The 22,447-nt window shown below is 35.5% G+C and overlaps 1 protein-coding gene across 5 annotated transcripts in view; it reads right to left on the minus strand.

Annotated features, from left to right (window-relative positions):
- The window catches only part of SCAF8 (SR-related CTD associated factor 8), a 99,854-nt gene that overhangs the window by 50,388 nt on the left and 27,019 nt on the right, over positions 1-22,447 (minus strand). For 2 of the 5 annotated variants that reach the window (XM_026079227.1, XM_026079226.1), the window contains exons 4-13: positions 20,788-20,949; positions 18,118-18,274; positions 16,951-17,081; positions 13,351-13,527; positions 6,090-6,169; positions 5,572-5,689; positions 2,662-2,793; positions 2,396-2,508; positions 1,712-1,905; positions 368-468 (exon numbers count right to left, since the gene is read on the minus strand). In XM_026079227.1, coding sequence (XP_025935012.1) covers positions 368-468; positions 1,712-1,905; positions 2,396-2,508; positions 2,662-2,793; positions 5,572-5,689; positions 6,090-6,169; positions 13,351-13,527; positions 16,951-17,081; positions 18,118-18,274; positions 20,788-20,949 — 1,365 coding nt within the window. Of the gene's footprint in view, positions 1-367; positions 469-1,711; positions 1,906-2,395; positions 2,509-2,661; positions 2,794-5,571; positions 5,690-6,089; positions 6,170-11,843; positions 12,398-13,350; positions 13,528-16,950; positions 17,082-18,117; positions 18,275-20,787; positions 20,950-22,447 lie in introns of those variants that run through there. The other 3 variants (XM_026079228.1, XM_026079231.1, XM_026079229.1) reach the window with 3 other exon arrangements.

A 22,447-nucleotide genomic window follows, 5' to 3' on the forward strand; every position in this document is an offset into this window, starting at 1 on the left:
TGTGGACGCAAGTCAGTCTATGTCCATTAGCCCAAGCAAAATGATACCTGCCCCAGTGCGACATCACAAAGAGAGAAAAGATACAACCTTGTATTTGTTAAGAACCGATTTAAAAAATTTGGTTAATTACCAGATCCTATAGTTAGTACTTGGGAAGAGCCATTTCACTATGAAATGCAATACCTTTACTATTTCAAAAGCCAGTACATGGAAACCCACAAGCAAATATCATAGCTATAGTTTCTAAACAGTGACATGTTACCCTCCTAAATACAAATTTAGGCTGTTAAAAGGAACTCTGAAGCATAAGCCTGTTTAAGTTGCTAGTCTGTATTCCTTGAAAATGGATAACACCACACTCACTTACATTAATAGATTCTATTTGTCCAAATTCTTCAAACAAATTGGTTAAATCCTGCTGTGTAGCCTTCTTGTCTACTTGACCTACCCAAAGAGTAGTACTGCAAACTGTGAAGAGAAACATTCATATTAATTAAAACACCAAATTGTTGCTTATAACATACTTTATAGCATGGATTTAAAAGGCTCTACAATAACAGAGAAATCACTGATCAAAAGTAGGAATTGTAATGCTATTACTCATTATACAGAGATAAAGTGAATTAACAAAATGGTTAAAAGACACCATACAGATATTTAATAGAACTATTTGCCTTTTTCTTCTTGTTAATCAAAACAGTTGCTTTAAAAGAGATTGGAAAAAAAAATTACAGGTTATTATAGCTATGGTAAACCGCAAAAGTAATACTTATAAAAAACAATAATTTTTATTCAATCTTCCATAAAACATGTCTGTAGGATCTAAAGTCAGATTTAGCAAAGTAAGACTAAATTCTAAGGGGCTAAATATGTATTTTGAAACAAATATGTACTATAAAAGGAACTTAACTGCAGTACTGTGCACTACATTGTCACCTGGAAGAAATGGAAGCTGTACTTTTACTTTACTTTGGGGAATACATAACATTTTTGCTGCAACTGTGCTAACCACAATGTTTTCTAGCATCTTCCGTTTGTATAAAAAAAGTACTGTAGAGTTCTGCAACAAATATGTTAAAGATGCCCATTCAATTGTTTGTTGCTGATATTCTTTTAAATTGTCATATAAATTATTAAAGTCCCCTTCTTCCCCCCACAAAATTCATGAGATGAGTTCTCAAAGTATATAACAACAACCTGGAAAGAAAAACTTGCTTGTGGTCCACCACTTAGTTGAAGATATCCACGTTTAAGGTTTAATGACTGGCCTCATTTCACATATTCAGCAAACTATCCAACATTTGTACTGTACACTTTAACCTGATTCTTATCAGCATACCAACATTCAAATCAAGCTCTGATCATCTTTAAATATACCATAAAAGCCAGCATTAAAGAGAAAGCAGATTGTAATTGAGGCACAGTTATTGCTACTCTTTGTTCAGAAGTAAAATCATCAGTGGAACAGTATGATACTTGCTTTCATCTAAGATGAAATGCTGTACTTGCGTAAGTTATAAAAAATGCATTAGAAACAAAATTTATAAACAAAATTTTGGTTGCTTAAATAAATTTCATAACAGTACTCAATCTAGATTTTTTTTGCAATCAAAAGATAGAGCCTTTTCCCCTAATTATTCCCTAAATTCTACTTCCTAAATTATTTTAATAATTACCTAAATTATTAAAACAGTAAGTAGCTGCTACTTACCACTTAGTGTTTTTGACCGTATAGGAGGTAATCCCTTTTTCTGACGTTCCTTTTCCCTTTCCTTAGCCCTTCTTTCACTGGAGTATGACCGAGATGACTTCCTCTTCCTTTCTCTTGATCTTGAGCGTGAACGTTTTCTGTGTTTACGCTTACGAGAACCAGATCGTGATCTAGACCTTCGTTTTCTTGGTGATCTACAAAATACTTAATTTTAGTATGCTGAGTTTGAAAAAAAAAAAAAATTACTAATTGCTGTTTTCTCTTAACTACAGACTTAAAGCATGACACGGACATTTCCTTAATGTTTACTCAAACTGTTTCAGGAATTAAACTTACTGCCATTACTGTGAGGAACAGAACATATAGTCTGAGCTTTAAACAAAACAAACAAAAACCAAAACACATTCAAAGAGTCCCACAGTTTCTGTTTTTCTGGCATAGAGAACCTGTCCAATTGTTAGCTTTAGTTAGTTTTTTTTATTTGAGCAGGTCTTAAAAATTAAAGTAGGCCAAAGGTATGCAAAACAAACTGTCATACAAAAAGTCTTCACCTAGTGTACTTTTTGTTCATTGGCAAAACTGCTCATGACAGTTTTGGAAAATACAGAATTGAGAATGATAATCACAAGCATCAACTTGGTTTCTGAAAAACTTTATCTACTTAATACAAGTGCATTAAGAAACCTTGAACGGGATCTTGAACGTGTTCTTGATCTTGAACGAACAGCTGATTTCTTTTCTTCTTGTTCAAAAATCTCCTCTTCAGCCACATCTTGTCCTTCATCTATATCCATGTCCTGAGGTCAGACATAATAGATGCTCAGTAACTTTTAATAAATATAATATATACAAGCATGTGAAAAAATAGCCCTATTTTACTAATTTTGAAATTGTCTTAATACTATGTGTTTTCCTTTATACTTCCATAACCAAATTTAAAATAGTTTTACCTGTTGTTGAATATCCATTGAATCATCTACATTTGTTTCCACTTCTAAAAATTGCTGCTGACTGCTCCCTTGTGAAGGTGTTGCAGAATGCTCTGAGCCAAAATTTCCCTCTGGATTTTCCTCAGGGCTTGCCTGAATAACAAATAATAATATATCATAAAAAGTCCCATAATTCAGACTGCTTATTATGTCAAAATATAAGCTTACATGAAATAATTGTTCAAGTATTTCTGAAAAACAGTTTATCAAGTGTCTCTTTTCCCAATTCCAATTACTGTTGGGCAATTATCTATTGAGAACTACAAGCTGAACCAGATGTCACTCCACTTCATTTTATGTATTGTCATAAAATACATATTTTTGAAAGACTTTAATACTCCTGACTATACAAAATATTACTACTTATTTGATGAATCAAAAAGCAAAGTACACTATTTGTTGCTTTACTTGGCTAGCTGGAAAATAAAAACTGACAGGACAAACAATAGCAATGGCAGGCACATACACAGCAACACTCAAAGATACCCATTGCTCATTTGTGCACATGCATTAATAAATTATATTTTGTTATAAATAAAATGAAAATATTCACCATACCAACTGAACTAGTTAAAACATTTACATTTAGTTCCAACATTTCACACATTGTGTGATTTAAGACGATAAATTACTACAGGATAAAGGAGGCTGCTGTGTCATTTATGTCAGTGTGTCAATTATAAGCAATCTAACAAAACAGGTAGTTCTGAAAAAAMCCCAAAGCTAAGTATGTAATTTTAAAATGTAAAACACTAAAGGTGTTGTTAATTTGCAATAAAAGGAAAAAAMCATAATACCCTGTTTACAAGTACTAGGTTAAAAGCACAGATTTAGTTTATATATCTGGAAGATACAAAGGTACATGCAGGAATGCAAGCTGGGCAACTTTTACAAGTAGTTTTAAACCTATAATCCAATATTACATTTAAATGTTTCAGCAATTTTCATTACATTTTTGCTTTAATCAAAAATGTGTTAAGTACTCTATCTGGTAGGAGAATGAATGATAGAAAGTTTGCAGAATGGCCGGTAGTACAAAGTTTTTCTGGTTTTATCTTCATATTTTTACAAAGCTTATAATGGCAGCTTGCAGAATTTTTTAAAAATTCTTCCTACTACAATTTGCTTAATGTATTTGCCTTCTAACACCATCCACTTGCCTCACCTCATTTTCCTTATATTCAATGATTCTTCAACTGTCTCTTTCTTGATATCAGTTCCTATATGCCTTGTTGCTCCTTCCATCTCTTTCGTCTTCCTCCTCTCCCTCTGCTCTTATTTATGTTTAACAATTTCATTTTGTGTTTCCTCTTTCCTCCTCTTTCCCTTAATCTTTGTCACTGATGTTTAAACATGGATCTAAAGAAAACCTTCCTTATAACTTGCTGCAGTCATTACTGAGGAGTCCTGGCAGAAATTTATATCTTTTAGCTGCAATCAGGGTAAAAATGAAACTTGCCCTTCATATTGACTAGACAATAAGATAAGGGGACCTAAAGGGAAACAAATTCTGGAAGAACACTTGGAATAGAAGAACAGATAATAAGGAGTGAGTCATATGAACACTCTACCTACAGATGTACTGTAATTTAATTTTGTAAATGAAATCTAATTTAAACTGTAATTCTACTTTTTTCAAAGGAAATTACTTTACAACAAAGGTAGGTAGTCAGCATTTTTATTTTCAAATTAGATACCTACTTTTAAATAAGTCACATCAAAGTTCACATCAAAGATACACCCTGCAAAGTTATATTCCTATACATTTTTTATATGGTTAAGGCCAGAAATTGCTAGATCATCCACCTATATCAAAAACTATTCAATTTGTAGCTGCGCTGTACAAGCTTTCTCAGTTACTGCACTTACAAGAGAAAGGAAAATGAAATCTATTTAGTAAAAATAAAACTACTAATTTTCCAAACAATTAAAAACTCAAAGTCAAAAGCCACAAGACGTTTTTGAGTGAAAGCTGAGTGACTACACCTTTGCACAAGTTAAATTAAAGTCCTCAATGGGCGTTTGTTAAGTTGGTGGTCCCTTACATTTTCTTTCAGCCTAACAATTTTATTATCCTGTGAAATTGCATCCAAATGCTTTATAGAAAGTCCACACTATACTTGGCCAGTATCAAGACAGCACAAACATTTTATTTTCTAGTGGGATCAGGAATTAGAATCAGGAGGGGAAAAGAGCAGCTAAACAAAGAGGACTACCCTCAGAAGAATAAATCAGTTTACCTCATTGTACAGTAAAGAGGACACAACTCACATATTTAAGAAGGAAACTCAGGCTGCTTCTACCATCAGTTCTTAACTATTAATTTCACAGAAAATACATGACTAATATATTCGTTAGTTCAGACTATTCAACAGAATGAGATACTTATCAGCCATGACTTAAAGCTAGAAAGGGGAAAGTTAAGGTATGCCACAATCTACTATTCTGTCCTCTTGTTGGTTCTGTAGCAGCAGCTTGCACACTGCTCTCCCCTCAGAGATAGCAGCATATCCCCTTTAGTGCTTATCTCCTACTTCACAACAGCAGGAAAAAAAAACCTTTTTTCTTATGTAAGAGCTAAACTACAAAAGCACAGTCAGCCTGCAACTCAGCTGAAGGGTACTCTTTCAAAACATTAGCAGAAAGTACACCCCACACATTTGGTTGTACTGATTTTTTCTGCTTTATGCACTTTCTTCTGCTTATTCCACTTACTTTGCAAGTTTCTGTCAGATGATCAGCTACTGACAAACACTCTCATTATAAGAGAAGCGGCAGAAACAAGACAATTTTTTTTGTCCTGAAGCAAAGTATGCATTTTTATTAGTGGAGAACATAATTATTATGACAACCACAAGATGGAGTTCTTACCTTTTGAGGCTGCTGTTGCTCCAGAAGCTGTTGTCTGAGATGTTCTAAGTTTTGTTGCTGTAGTTGTTCAGCTAGTTGATGAAAAAGTGAGTTGTTCACAGATTCTGGTACTAAAGGCCTAAAATGAAATAATTTTAATAATCCCAGTTTTTCTCTTGGTTTAAACAGTTGGTAAACAAACCTTCATAATTGAGTTTCAAGTTGAACTAAAAAAATAAAATAATGAAGACAATGTATCTAATACTATCTTTAGTTGCCATCATTATCATATTACAGTTTTAAATATAACTAACAATGCAAAGCATGTGTAAACTTTAAGATGAAGTCATCAAAACTTCTGGCACACAGACTTATATCAAAAGTTTAAAAAAAGTATACAAGTCTCATCTAATTCAGTGAAATGCCTTTTCTCTTCCTATTGTTTTAGTATACTTATGCTCTGAAAGAAACATTTTGCTTACTATTTAATATTAATGTTCAATTTAGCATTTTCCTTAAGAAACATAGCTTGATCTTACAGTTGGGAAGTAGGAGTTTCCTTTTTAGGTTCTTCATTTTGTTCAGATTCTTCCCCAAAGTCAAACCTGTCCATCAGCTTCTAGGAGAAAGCAAAATAAGCATTAGTGAGTATTCCGTATAAAACATGTCTTTCTGTTTACTTTTTCAAAAGAAAGATGCTTTTTTTCTGAATTGAAAAAAGGAAGCTTGGCAAAGAACCTGAGCTGAAAATTAAATATCATACTGGTAGTACTACCAAACACTTCAAAGCATCAAATCCCCAGTCTTGGCCCTGGCTCTCTTGAGTTCTGGCTGCTGTTCCAAGTAAAACCATGTGTCCTATCCATAGTAAATAACAGCTAGTTTGGGGGAAGGCTTAGAAAAGATGTGCAAAGATACCTTTAATGAGAAGGAATTACTACAAAGAGCCAAACTATTCAATCCTTTGGCAATTAGCAAACCACTCTGCTCACATCAAGAGAAGAGCAACAGCACGATTATTTCCTAAAGAATTACGGTACTTTTACACATACATGTCATTTAAACAATGTACATTCCTTCAAATATACTGCTTCTTATAAACAACCTCTCACATAGCCTGGGAAGAAGCAAAGCAAACAGTTATGTGAGAGGAAGAAGCCTCCAAAGGGATAAAAAGCAAGGGAGCTGCTGGCGGAAAAAAAGCTGGATAAGCTTCCTGTTTTATCTGTAAAGACGTCTAAGTTGTATTTCTACCAAACAAAAAATTTTGTTTTGCCTCTTTTTTTTTCTTTTTGAACAGCCCAGAAGCATTTCATTAGCATTCTACTTTTTTAAAGGCAAAACTAAAGAACAAAGATGAAGAAATACAACAAATGTTATTTCTCACTGAAATTGTGTTTTTTTCAATAACTGTGCATTGACACAGCTGTGGTACCAACCACATGTCCACATACGGTTACAGCTTGGAATTTTTCTGTAAAGCAGAGTTAACACTATACTACAAACTACCATAACTTGTTCTCAGAACACTGGTTTCACAGAAGAAAAACTGAGAGGAGAACATAGGCCAGTCATTTGGAAATATCAGGGCAAAAACCTTTCAAATAATAAGTCATTATGTTTCAGTAGCCTTTCTTCTTTTTCAGGGTGCCCTATGTATTCTCAATTAGAAGAGTTCAGCAAGAAGAACAAAGCATAAGTTGACTGAGAGACTCTGATCAATCAAGAATTTTTAGAACTATTTTCCCAATGAAATAATCTAACATACATAAAGTATGAAAAGTAGGAATAGGAGAATCTGAACAGAGACTTCCTGAAAGCAGGACTGAATACATCTTTGAGAAAACACAGCAGAGACACAGATCACCAATCTCATGGGAGAAGGAATGCTAAAATCCTGGACTTGCACCATACGCACCTCAATTTATCAACTAACTTTTATCAACTAAACTTTAAGAGAAAGTGGTCTTCTTTTTTCATTCATTTCCTACTGTTAGAATGTTATTTTCATCTGCAAAATGCTGCTTCTCTGAGCTACAGTATGCATTTGAGAAAAATGCCCAATCTCATCTATAAATAGTTATTAAGAGTTATATGCTTTCCATCATGACAAAGTAGAAAGGAAAATAACAGAATATGCACTATTTAAATATTAATCACCTAAGGAAGGGATCAAATGGAAAGAAGTCAATGACTGAAGACAAGAAAAAATGTATTTAGGTAAATTGGTACCAGAGAAAGCAAAGAACTTCAAGCCAAGATAAACAGATGTGCAGCATGGTTTCCATTTAAATATGCTTTTCATAAATATAAAATAGTAGGCATAAAAGGGAAAGATTTGAACTAAAATACCTTAATCTTAAAATAAATCTTAACGGAATATCTTAAATGCTCTGTACAACTAAGTAAAAGAAATTAAAGGCAAATGAAACATTAGGATACTTAGCATACACATGTAAAACTATAGAACTTTCCATGAGTGCTACACCTGTTACTTTAACTACCTAAGAATAGAATATGTTCAGAAAAAGCAACGGGAATGATTAAAGACATGAAAAAAGCTTTTTATTACAAAGGAAACAAACAAAATTACTCTAAAGAATCAGGACTATTTTCTTTAGAAATGTGAATAAAAGGAATAGGACACAGAGGTACAGGTGAGGTTAATCAAGCACTTCCCTTTACAATAAGGATAAGGTCATCCAGCAAAATCAGAAAATAAACATATTTGATGCTGATAAAATAATTTTTCACACAATGCTCATTACCTTGTGCAATTTATTATTACAAGATACTACGGATGCTCAAGACCTTGAAAACAAAGAAAAAGGATATGAAGAACTGCCAAATTTATTAAAATTAGAGATTTTAAAAAGAAAGTAGATACCTATATATTCAACAGAAGTATCTTTCAGTGATATTTATATTTGTTGTCCAATTTACTGTCACTGTACCATGGAAACAGAATTAAGCTTCAAACTGCTTATGTATCATAAAAGCTGGGGGGGTTGTTTGTTTGTTTTTTAACGTTTGCCAGCTCAGAACATTTGCCACACACCTTTGGACACTGCCTTCAGTCATTACAGTCTATCCTCCTCCACTCTCTAAACTAAACAATTGTGAGAGTCTTTTTAGTCTTTTCTACAGAAACTACTCAATATTTCTAATGACTGCTTTCATGACTCTCTAGATTCTTTCATTTTGCTGCTGCATCTTTCTTAAAATTTTCAGTATTAGTCACTTTATCTCAGGTAAGAATACTTCATCAAGTTCCATTAGATCAAAACATCTTTACTCTCCATTCCTTACATATCTTAGAATCACAGGATCATTCAGGTTGGAAGGCACCTCAAGAAGTCTCAGTCCAATCCCCTGCTCAAAGCAGGGTCAGCTGTGAGCTCAGAACGGGTCACTCAGGGCTTTATCCAGTTGGGTCTTGAGAACTTCCTAGGACAGAGATGACAGCTTCCCTGGGTAACCTGTCCTGCTGCTTGACTGTCCTCATAGGGAAAAAGGTTTTCCTTGTATCCAGTCTGAAACTCTCATTTCAACTTCTGCCTGCTGTCTCTTGTTCTCCTGCCATGCACTGCTCTGAAGAGCCTTGCTCCACTTTCTTGCTGATCTCCCTGTAGTGCTGGGGGGCTGCTGTGAGATCCCTCCCCCCGCAAAAGCCACCTCTTCCCCTGGTTGAACAGGTCCAGCTCCCTCAGCCTCTCCTCACTGGTTGAGTGCTCCAGTTGTGACCATCTTGGTGGACCTCCACTGAACTCACTCCAGTTTGTCATCTCTCCTGTACTGGAAGGTCCAAAACTGGACATGGTACTGTAAATGCAGTCCAACGACTGCTGAGTGAAGGGGGATGATCACTTCCCTCAACCTCCTGGCCACACTCCTGTTCCTACAGCCCCGGATGCTGCTGGCCCTCTTTGCGGCCAGGGCATCTGCAGGCATGGGCTCCCTGTCTGCCAACACCATTGGGGCCTTCCCAGCAGAGCTGCTCTCCCCAGTCATGCCAAACCTGCCTTGCTGCAGGGGGCTCTGCCTTCCCACGTGCAGCACCTTACACTTGGCCTTGCTGAATTTCATAAGGTTCTTGTTGGCCCATTCCTCCAACCTGTCTAGGTTTCCCAGGATGGCAGCTCTGTCCTCTAGCACATCAACAGGTCCCCCCAGTCTGGTGTTGTCTGCAAACTTGGCGAGAGCGTACTCTGCCTCCTCCAGCTCTTTGACCAAGATATTAAACAGGACAGGTTGCAGGATAGATCCCTGTGGTATTCCACTTGCTATTGATCTACAGGTAAAGTATGACCCATCAATCACTACCCTGATTATCCAGCTCATTTTTTTTAATCTATCCAGGTGTCCACCCATGCAACCTGTAATGTCCTGACTTGGATATATCAATATTGTGGGAGAGAATGTCAAAAGCCCTGTTAAAGTCAAGACAGATGACACCCACTATTCTCCCCTCATCCACTAATTCAGTCATTCAGTTATCATCTAAGGCAATCAGATTGGTTAGGTATGATTTGTCCTTGGTAAATCTATGCTGACTGTTCCCAATCACCTTCTCTTCCTTCACAGGCACAGAAACGTGTCCCAGGAAGACTGGCTCCAGGAACCTAAGTGAGGCTGACCAGCTTGCAGTTCCCTAGGTTGACCTTTTAGCCTTTTTTGACAACGGTTGTCAGTGAACTCCTCCTCTTCACCTACTTACTTGCTTACCTTTTGGAAAAGTATCTAAAGGAAGTTATAATTGTTGCTGAGCACTAACAAGCAATTTTGATTATATTATGTAAAATAACGTTCAATTATTCTGTAACCAGAAAAGTACACAACCTGTTCAATTGCTTCTTTCACAATGTACGTCAAATAGGACTCATCAACTTTGACCTTTAGGTGCTGCCTGATAACCATACACCCTAGCTCTTCAAAGTCCTTTTGTCTTCACAAGACTGATCTTAGTCCAAAGACTTTTCTACCTCCTTCCTCTGGATAATTAAATATGCATATTTCTCCTGTGAAATACTTTAATTCATCATCTTATTTACTTTATTTTTCAGTCTCTTATGAAGAACTGTTGAAGTAGAAGGCTTTCTGAGAAGTCAAAGAATGTATATTAACTGGTTCTCTTTCATTTTCTGTTTTGACACAAAACTGTTGAGACAAAATTTTCACTTACAGAAATTGTATTTATTGTTAAAACAAGGGTCATTTGTCTATAACTCTGTTGTTATAAGAAAGTTGTTGCCATCTTATTTTCTTCTAAAGACAAGAACATTTGTACACCCTAACCCCAGGGATTAAGCAAGTGTACATTTGGTGCTCAAACAAAAGTTGCTAACAATATAGCGTTGTTGTTTCTTGTTCTGTTCTGACACCCACTTTTTGATACTTGTATCTCTGGCAGTAACTTCACTTGTAATTGAGGCATTTTGTGTTAAATATAAAACTATTACTGCAAGTTCTCTAAAACACATATTAAAACCCTGGAACTTCAGAGCATCCTTGGAGATCACTAACAAAGATTTGGAGTGAGGAAGCAAAGCATTCCCCCATTAAAAAAATCCACTTAACTTTTTTTTTTTTGGAATGCTAACTCAAACTAAAATACTGATGTAGATACATTTTACAAAACACTGCCTTTTTAGCACTTCTTTTATTAAGGCTGCCATAACTAGTAGAAAAATTATTAATAATTATATAATGAAATGGAAGGAAAGACTCTAGTAAATAGAATATCATTATGACTCATGCTGTTCAGCTACTGGGGAGAGGGAGTTGGGTTGCAGATATCAGCACTAAGAAACTATTAAAAAAAAAAAAAAAAAGGGAAAATAACTATCTCCCGAACTTTTCACTGCAAAAATTAAGATTGCCCATTAATACCTTATATACTTCTCAAATAGCCAGATTTGCAAATCCTCAAGCCATGGAAAAAGGAGAAAATAGGTATGGTAACAGCAATGTCACAAAAAAGAGCAAACATTCTAAAAGTACATGCTGTCTCTGCAATGCAACCTAAACAATCTTTGAGTAAAGCCTCAATGGACTAATAAGATATACATTACCACTTTATTCATAGAGATGCTACAGAACACTGAACAAGGAACTTGAAATGTATTAAAACCTAACACTACTCCAGTGCAGAAATGAGGTACAGATCACATGTCGTAAACACAAGGACTCTTCCCCAGCTTCCCGGAACAACAAATCAACACTATAAGCCCACCAAGAGCTTGCAGTTTATCACATTTCCACTCCTGCACAAGAATTCCTTCTGCAACACTTACCTTCAGAGTCCCAGAAATCACAATCGTGTACATTCACTCTGCTGAGAACTTTCATGACAAAAAGACTCCTGTATACTATTACTGCCATAAACTAAAGAACTTCAGGCTGAACTCTCACAAGGTACATAAACATCTCAGCCAGCCCAATGCCAACTCCTTCAATTTGCTCCAGTTAACCTCTCCAACATTCAAGACAGCTGCACCTATTAGTACACCTATCCACATAAATGCTGGAATTCAAGTCTGTGGAATAAAAACACAATACAACCATGTGCTTTTTATTGTGTTTTGTACCTATAAATTAAGGCAGTCCCTATTACTGATCCATTCATTCCCTGTGATTATAAGCTATTCTAGTAGATGGTTACAGTTGCACTACAGCATCAGTAAAGGCCATATTTTTGTCCTCGGTTATTTTTACAGCTGTATTACTTTCACCAGTAATGACGACTCTGTTATTTCAAAGACTTGAGTTTAACGCACCAACTTCTAGAAATTTAAGAGAAATTGGTCTGCAACTTTAGACGCAGCACACATCAAATTCAGGCCAGATCATTGCCAGAAAAGAGACTGTCCAGAAAAAAGAAAGAAGAAAAAAAAAAAGATGTTTTGCTTCTCTGACTTCTTATTTTTTGACTCAGTGACAATCTTACAGAGGTTATTGACTCACAAGCTGTTTTTTCCCAAAGATACTGAAACAACATATTTCTGTACCTTGAGTAGAAGTTCTTCCTTCATATTCTAGCTGATATTCAACTGCTAATACTGTAGCTAATATTACATATTACCAGCATGGTTATTTCCACCTGGCCTTGAACTGTATTAGCTTTCCTCTTGGATTCCTGCATTCCCTACTTTTATTTATTTTTAATATAGATACATACTTTGCAATACACACAAAATTACTTAAAGGGTTTATTTTTTGTTTCTGACATCCTTATAGAAGTGTCACTTGGCTAGTCATGAACTTACTTTTTCACTCACTATCACTTTGTGGCTAAAATTAGTAATATTTTTGGCACTTATAATGTAAGAAAATTGTAAGTCCAATAACCCTTTAATCTTCTGGGAAAACAGGGTATATACATTTCTACATGTTTCCCTTTCATTATGTCTTAAGAAATCATTTCCTACTTTATGTCATATACACAGGAAGTGGAGGACATAAGACACACTCAATTTTCCTCTATGTGCAGCTAATCTGAGCTCCTCTTCCCTGCTGTGTTATAAAGGGGGAAAAAACACATAATGGCTTAACTTTGCTAAATTAAATCCAACTTCATATAAATGTTATCTAGCTTTAAACTCATACAAGACTATGTATTTTCATTTATACAATTCTCTCTAGACAATTTTTTGGATTTTTCAAGATAAAGCACTTTATAGTATATTCATGTATTTTTAAAACTTCTAAATTTAGACAGTGAAATCCAAAAGAAGATTCTTTCCCACACACATACATTTTAACAATAAATATTTCTTCAAACTTCTATTACTCTACTTCTACCTTATTAAAAGAGACACTCTGTTCCAGTGGATTAAGTGTGTTGGCAGCAGCAGCTGCAGCTGTAAGTTGTGCAGTGAGGGCCTGTAACTGAACAACAAGACCAGCATCCAGGGCTTGAAGTAGCGAAGGCTGAGGTTTCTGCTGTTGTATCTGCAGTGTCTGTATTAACTGCTGAAGCTGAAAGAGAGGACAACTGCATTAAACAAGAAAATTAAGCAAAAAAATTAAACTAGTCTTTTCCCCTTCCAATTAGGAAAAAAACCTCAGGAATGAAGTATTATCTAACCTCTGGCTATTATTTCATCTTAATCTGTTTTCAGTTATGGCAAATTATGTTCCCACTTACTGGCTAATTTGTTTTCTGTGGCTGACAAGACATGCAGATGCTTCTTCCTCCTAACTTGCTCTGACAGGTTGCATGATGACCAGTCACCACTCAGGATTTCCTGCTTTCTAGGGTTCCCCCTCTTCTGTTTCTCCAGTTTGATTCCTTCTGACCTGAAAAATATGTTAGCCTACTCCAGCTTCCTATGGGCCTCACCTATATTAGGAAAATCTGTATGATGTAGCAACATTTTTACAGAGAAAATAATTACACTGTTGCAAGCTCCACTTTAAGCTGATGCAAAATGTCTATATTAAGAGTTTGCACTAGTGTCTCTGGATTAGTCACAAGGAAAATCTCATGCTGAAACTCAGGTTTGAACTGACAGAGTGCAACTCCAGCCATTTCAACAAAACCATAAAAAGCAAATTAGCAGAAATTGGGAATATAATCTGACTTCTTGCAATGGCACAGATGCTGGGTTCTGTATAGCACTATCTTACGATAAAAATTACCTAGAACAGTTCAGGAGATACAATGTCGAATGAGAAGAAGCAGCTCTGAGGCAAGATAAAGTACAGCAACAACCCCAAACTCCTCCATCCACTGTGGCAAAGAACAATACAGCAAATGGCTGCATCCACAGTTTTCTGATTTAAAGAACAAAGTATGGGGAATGCCAGAAGGCAGATGTAAAAACTTTATTTTAACAACCCCACTGTGCAACCCAGGAGAAGTCTAGTATTCTACTGGAGTAAGTAGTAAACATCAGCAGAGAAAGAATTTTCAAAAGCTCAGTGAATCTACTGGAATGGAAACTAAAATATTTGATCAGAGTATATCAGGATGCCCTAAGAGTTTCCTCCTACATATCTAGAGGAGGAAAATAAAGAAAAGTAATACATCTTCCTCTAAGGGTTTTTAAAACAAATGCACCATCCAACTGTTTGGTATCTCATATTTTCCTTATCCTGGCTTACTATTTGTATGTAACTTTTTAAAAGGAGTTGTGCCACTGAGGAAAGCAAGGCTAACATTTTCATGTGGAGATCTATACATCTTTTAAATGGAGATCCCCCCATAAAACTGTACAGATTTATCTTAATGCACAAGAAAAAGATATTATCCCTATGGAGAAGCCCTGATAAAGTACCTCAGAATTAGAGGAAGCAGTCCTTTAATACTTCCACGAGGTAAGCCCCTGAAGCCTTTTCGTTGGATATTTCTGGATAAAGGTTGGGCAGATCCAGATAGTCCAAACTATGCTCAAGTAAGTCCCTGATTATCTTCAAATTCATATTTAATCTCTTCAGGGAGTTCAACATCGAGCTCTTTTAGGGTTCAAGTTTCTGGGATTACTCCCTTATTGCTAGGGCTCACTAGAAAGTCTGCATAAGCTGATTAGGTTCATCTTCTCTTCAACATTGCATCAAAAAAGTATGACCTTTTTCAAAGATTGTTTTAGAGACAGCCTCTGACATTGAGAAGCAAGTCTTCTTTAAAATGAGTTATTCAGACTCTTTATCCAGCAAAGCCTCTGAAAATGCTTGTTACTTTTTTACTCCACCAGAAGAGCTTTTAGTGATTACTGCAAGAGGCAAAGCTGAAGAACTGCCCCCCATACACCCTTCTTGGTTGATCCATAAAAGATAAGCAAATATGGCTGGTCCACCTTGCTCTATGTTGCTCTGTGTAGGAAGGAATCAAACTGAAGAAGCAGAGATGGAAGCCCTAGAGTGGGAAAATCCTGGATGGTCACCATTCCAAACGCTTCCATATTCTTGTTGGTCACACCTCCCTTCCTTCTGACCTTTCCTGTATCTAGACTCTCATCTTACCTGCATGCATTCTTCTCACCCATAAAACACAACCTATAGATGAAATCAAGTACTTTGGCTGGAGCTTATGGGAAAGGAAGTGACTTGGAGAACAGGAAGAAAAAAAAGAGATGGAAAGGGGATGGAAGCAAATGTTGCAGTTCATCTACAAATCCTAAAGATCTATATGCACATATCTTTGTGTATGCAGTCTGTCTCCATACTTTTCTTGGGCCCATCTTTTCTCTCCCCCTAAATCCATTTTCTTTCTCATTTTACCCTTTTGAGCTAAATATGCAAATGTGATTTTTTTGTGACCTGCTGTCTTCAAAACTGTAATTCCTGTCTCATTTTCATTAATTTTTATCTTTCTCCTCTGCTTCTTCCTAATTTTAAAATATTTTTCCTATTTTTTTCCTCTAGCTAACAATTTTTAAAACTACCTTACTAACTTCCCTTGTATTTCGTCTTCTCACTTTACATCCCTCCTCTGCTTAAGCGCGGTTCCACTATCTTTGTTCCACACTTCATGAAGTATCCCACAAACTCTTCCTGCTCTCCTTTCCAATGACCCTATCAATTTTGCTTGGTGTGATCTAATTAAAAAACTGCCTGCACATGGCTTATGAACAATTACAGATGACACTTCTTAGCTGAACACTGTAAAACCATCTCACTTAAGCAAAGAAGTTGCTGCTGCCCGAATCAGTGCTTCACAACAGCTCACTGGTGGCTGCTCCCGATTTACATGCATAGTATTTTTTTCATACCCTATCAGGTACTAAACAGGTACATCCTATGCCTCAGCCAATAACTACAGTCCAAACAAAAATCAAAGTGCCAGACCTAGACTTGGGCCATCCCAAGTTCTGCACATGCAGCCACTTTACTGAGTCGAACGTTTGGAAACTGTGGAACACAAGAATTAATCACTTCTTCTAAATGAAGATTTTATTTTTGAATGTTGCAAAATAAAAACTGTATTTAAAGCTAAATGCAAGATAAAGAAAAGAACCAACACACAACATATTTCCACAATGAGTATACTCTCACTAAATTCTGTGCATAGTTTAGCTTCAAGGAGGCATCTAGCAGAGAAATGGGCTTAAAATGGCATTCTATTTCAGAACTATATCCATGAAATCTTAATACTGCTCTTGCTTGATTTGTCTCCAATACTATACACAGAAGAAATTGTATGTACTGAAGCTCGGCTTTTTCCAGTACCTGAAGTCACATTCTGGGATACTTTTAAGGAACCAACAGGGTTTTACAAAAGGTAATAGGAAGCTTTAAGTGGTTTACCTGGAACGTACTTCTGATGAACAACCTTATGGGATAATTAACATGGGTACTGGACACAAAACTAAGAGAAATTCATGAAACCTGTTTTCCCTTAAGTGTAGCTAAAGACACAGGGCAAACAGTGTACAGTGCAACTGCTTACAAAATATTTACCTGCTGGCCTTGGGGACTTTGTAAAATTTGTGCTACAGCAGCAAGTGTATCTGTATTAGCAATCTGAGATACCCAGGGATCAGGTAAACTCTGCACCACATTGGCTGGAGTAACTGGAGTCACAGGTGTTCCTGAAAAAGAGAAAATACAATATGCCAAAATACTTTTAACATATAGAGTTAAAGATAACTTATTTTTATTTTTTTTTATTTTTTAAAGAATACTGTATAAAATAACAAACTAGACACAAACACTTCTGTTATTTTATAGGAAAGATTTATGGACAGCAAGAAATCAAATGATAAAGATACCATAATCTTTCCAGGAAAGAATTAAATTAAATTAAAAGAAATAAAAAATAAAAGATGCATATATTTTCTTGCCAATTATTAAATACCGAGAAAGGCATTGTATTAACACCAGCTGAAAACATTGTTCTCACATACACACACACACACAGGATGAACACAAACTTCAATCAGCATTCCTCAAGCAGCAGGATTACTCAAAAACATTGTGCAAGTGTAGTTCACAGTTCTTCCTGCTGCTGACTTGTGGGAACTACGAAGAAAAACACTGATGAATGCAAAATATAGGAGAATGTCAAGAAACCTAAATAGGTTTCACACAGTAATCCAAACCATTCAACAGAAGCAAGACATATCAAATGACAATTGTTACCAATCTATTCAGAAATGTCCGTGAGATAGCCAGTAACTTGTGAACTCACTGGACTCTTGCGTTTTATCCTCAGGCAGAGCCTTGAGGATTCTACTAAAAACGGATGGATTTGTCTTTCATGTGACTGTGATACAGTGAACTTCAGTAAGCTTTTCTCTCAATTGTGGCACCACTATTAAACCGAGATTTTATTAGTATTATTTTGGTTTTAACTCTGTCAATGACCTACTGTTCTGACTTTCAAGTGTAAAATTATGCTTACTGCACTTTTACAGAATCTGAAAATATTTAAAAATACATAGTTGGAAAGTAAACACAATAGATTAGCTCTTGTTTTTACTATTTCCTTTGATGTGAATGCTGGATACATTTACTTCTAGCTGTCTAAAGGAAACCAGTGAGATTTTTCAGCATGTTGACAGTCAACATACCAAGGCTGACACAAGTGTTTAATTCAGAGTAGGCTCTTAGCCTATTTTTGTTTACCTGGTGTATTGTTGCTCATAGCAGCTGTAGTGCTGGGCAAGACTGGGGTCACAACTGGAGGAGGAATTCCTGCTGCCATATCCAAGAGAGGCTGAATAATTTCACTCTTGAACACATTATTCTTCTGCCATAAATTTAGCACTCTAACAATTTTACTCTAAAATGAAGAAAGGATAACAAAAGATCTGAGTCAAGATTCTATTTCTTGTTATTATCAATTATGGAATTAACAACTGGCAATATTAGTATGTCTAGATTTAAGTACCTTTTGGTTACAAACAGTAAGAAACATAGGAATAGTTATACTAGATCACACCAAAGACATCTAACCCACAGTCCTGAGGCTGACTTATACAGGATACCTAGGGAATAGTGAGGACACACTATGCACACAGTGACATTGCCTTCTCTCCACAGAAAATCAAATAGATTAAAACAAAACAAAACAAAGCCAGTATATCTGGGTCCTTTATATCTTTACTCTTGGAAGGTGCTATGGAAGGAAAATAATTTTAAGGAAAGATTTTAAAGAATTACTAATAATTAAAACAGGGAATTTTTAGTCTCCTCCTATATTTTTATGGTCAACATATTAATGTAATTCTGGTTTACCTATGCACCAATTGAAAAATGGACGTATTCTAATAAGACTACTAACTACTTCTATAGAAAAGTAAAAGCTCAATATTTCACAAGTCCTCTAAAAATAAAGGCCATGTTTCTTACATTATTTCTTGATAAAGTGAAGAATTTAAAAGTTTAAACTGGAATACAATTCCCATCCAGTTATAATCACATAGTAATATATAAAAATGTGGATCATGGGGAAAGAAAATCAAAATTAAGTCTTTATACAACTCTATTAAAGGTAACTCATTGTTCTAGCTGCAAATACATTTCCATTCCAACCTTGTTTTGATCTGCTCCCAAATTTTTTCTCTTCTAAGCTTTATTATTACCCAATGGCAAGATTTTGATATCTTTAATAATTAGAACAATTTTTTGCTGGGTCAGATATATGGTAGAACTACTTCCACAGCAGTCAGTCTTCCCTATAATACTGAACCCATATGCAACACATCAGCAAGATTTCAGATTGCAAAATGTATTTTCCCTAGGTGAAGTGAAAAATACCCTAGAAAGAAACCAACGGGAGCTTTACAGACCATAAACAGACTTTTATGTTTTATCGAACACTATCCTTTTTCACATCAAACACCTGTAATGTAATACATTAGTTCTCATGCACTGAGATATCAGAGAAGCATTAAATGACAGGATAAATGGAACTATTTCTCACCTAACAATAAATTTACTATGATATCTTTTAAAGCCAGATGTAAACGAGTACTTGTAGCCATCCTTGCACTCTTGAACAGGACAAATTATCTTTGTGTTACTAGATTTCCCTGAGTAGTAAGCTAAATATTTATTATTATACAAAACAAACTAATACTGCTTAAGGAATACAATTAATTGAATAAAAATTTAGGTTAACTGTCAGAAGTTCACACCTATATATATTTAAAAACATCACGGAACAGAAGTAGCACAATTTGATCATTCAGACACACTTAAAACCAGATTGGAAAAATGTCATTTAGCTTAATCGGTTCAGCAGCACCTCAGAACTCCACTGCAGAAAACAAGACAGATATCCATGCTAGAGTTTTTCAACTAATTTTAATTTGCAGATCCTGACATATTTTCTTGTAGAGGTCCTAACCCCCATACAAAGGCAGGAATCCTAAGGCAGTTACAGGAGGCATGCAGTGGCTGAACTTGCCTTAGTCACTTTTCATGGATGCCTTTGGTTTTCAGATCAGTGACTGAAAAATGCAGCTGCAGGATGGCATTTAACTGTCCTAAGAATAAGCAGTCTTTCTCTTCTCGCATTTTCCTGCCTCACCTACCACTTGATTTAATAACTGCATCACACAAATATATGTGGAGATGATGCCCTTGGCATTTCCCATCATTTTGTAATTTTTCAATGTGCTAATATTAAGACACTCCAGCTATTGTAAAATCACTGTGACAAAAACAAAGGAAGTTAAACTGTCTGCACCTTCTGCTATTCCCAACCAATCTCAAATTGCGTAAAGATAATCTGGTAGCAATCTTGACTACTGTGGTCCAAGGGATCAGCTGAGCTGTTGGGTCAAAGTAATCAACTTAGGACTTACTCAACTGTTGTTTTAGCTCCAAAAGAAAGATAACTTTAAAGACACTTTGCTGCTTTTCTACTGTTGCTGCAGAGCAAAACACACTAGCTTGCACTGAATATACTGCTATCAAGAAAGATATTTATTCCTTAACACTAAAAAACCTGCTCATTCATTTTCTCAGTGAAAAAGGGAAGAGAACAGAAGACTGACAACACTTCCCTGTCCTACCAAATGCCTGTTTAATTTCTCCCCTTCAAAATATCTTACTACCACTCACTGAGTCTTCTTGAAAACCTTATGGAAAGACCCCTTTTAATCTAGCTGGATGCATCTCGCTCCATGACTCCACTGAGACAAGCAAAATTAAAAGAAATATATATAAATGCATAAAGAGAAGTCTATAATCAGGTTCACTGTAGTAAGCAAAAAGTGAGTTAAAATTTACTTTTAACAGATAATATATTAAAGACTGTTTAGATTAGAAGAAGAGTAAATGGTTTACCTTGTCATCCCCAGGACAACGATACAAGTTCTGGAAAGTGCTGATGATGTTATTGCTGAATCTTGGGGCAAACACATCTTTTTCTTGCCCAAACTGATGTCGGGACTGTCTCACAATGGAGTCAATGACATAGAGACCAGGCACCTTGTATTCTGGTTTGCACTACAAAGAATGAAAATTTAAAATACGCACATGTGAAAAATAACACAAACCATTAACACCTAAGAGCAAATATGGACAGTCCACTACAATTTTTAAATGACTCAAGGTATCAGCAAAATGTTCTCTATCTTATAAGTTGCTCCTGAAGTATCAAACTGTCTCAGACAGAAATATCTAAGCTTTAATGTTCAATTTATAGCATTTTTGCATATTTTGAAAATATGTAAATGGTGTAAAATCAATCTCCTACCACTAAAAAAATGAACTTCTTAGACTCTAGCTATCAAAATCTAGCACATGAATTGTGTATTCTTTTAAAATGCACCACTATTTTAAATGAGGTAGAACAGCACAAAGCATGAAAAAATTCTAAGTAGTACACTGGAACTTGACAGAAACATTATTCAAAATATTTTCTCCTTCTTGATTATCTAAGTCAAAAGGTTAACTTTATTTTGAATCACTAAGTAGTGTGTGCTATATGCTCCCCTTGTACAAGAAGGTATTTACATGGGCACCTGTTTGGTTGAGAATATACTGATGATGCTTATTTTAAAACTGTGGAAAATTTACAGACATAAATTTACAAACAGCATAGTATTTATAAAGCACATGTGTTCCAACTGCAATTCTAATTACTTAGGTAATTTTACCTAGGTAACAATTATAGCTGAAATCTTGGTCTTTTAATTCCAAAAAATTGCATCAGACTACTGCAATCAGTTTAAAGACAGAATGAAAAGTTGTACAGAAGTACAATGAAATCATCACTGGAATATACTATGATGTGGATTTACTTTATGACCACTGGCTACACACTCTTATCACACAGGATATCATGGAAAACATGAGAAAGTACACCCCTTCCCTCTCTGGTCTGGACAGTCTAAAAATGTATTATGTAACACTGTAAATTCATTATCTCTAATGCAGAACCCAGTCTAGGAGCATCACATCCTCCCAGGTTTCTCCCTTGCATTTAGTGTATATTGCAGATCATATTTTCAAATGTATTAATTTACCTCTTCTCCAAGCAGAATTTTATTTTGTCACCTTCTACTTTTTTTTTTTTTTTTCCATCTTGCTAGGTCCTTATATATTATTTCTCTTTCCTCGGTATGTATAGCTTCCTCCTCAGTGTGCCATTTATTCCTTCTTTGAGGTCATTAATAAAAAGATGTTAAATAGGACTGACTGTAACTTCATTCTTGAGTTTTCCATATGAGGTGGTACATACAGACTAGCTATTTCAAATTATCTTCACCTCTATTATTAACACAACTTAGAGAGAAGGCGAAAGTTTCTAAACATAAACCTATTGCTTCAGGTATAAAGGAAATCTTTGGTACACAAAGCCAATTTTGCCTTTGCTTTTTATTTTTTTTAATACTAGCATGACAAAAATTGTCTAAATTGTTTAAAAAACAAACTCTCCAGACTATCAGTTTAATTAGAGCCTAGATATAATTTTTTTGCTTTGAAAAGTGTTGACTTGCTA

The sequence above is a fragment of the Apteryx rowi genome, unplaced genomic scaffold (genome assembly GCF_003343035.1).
Source record: "Apteryx rowi isolate R43461 unplaced genomic scaffold, aptRow1 scaffold_495, whole genome shotgun sequence".
Lineage (NCBI taxonomy): Eukaryota > Metazoa > Chordata > Aves > Apterygiformes > Apterygidae > Apteryx > Apteryx rowi.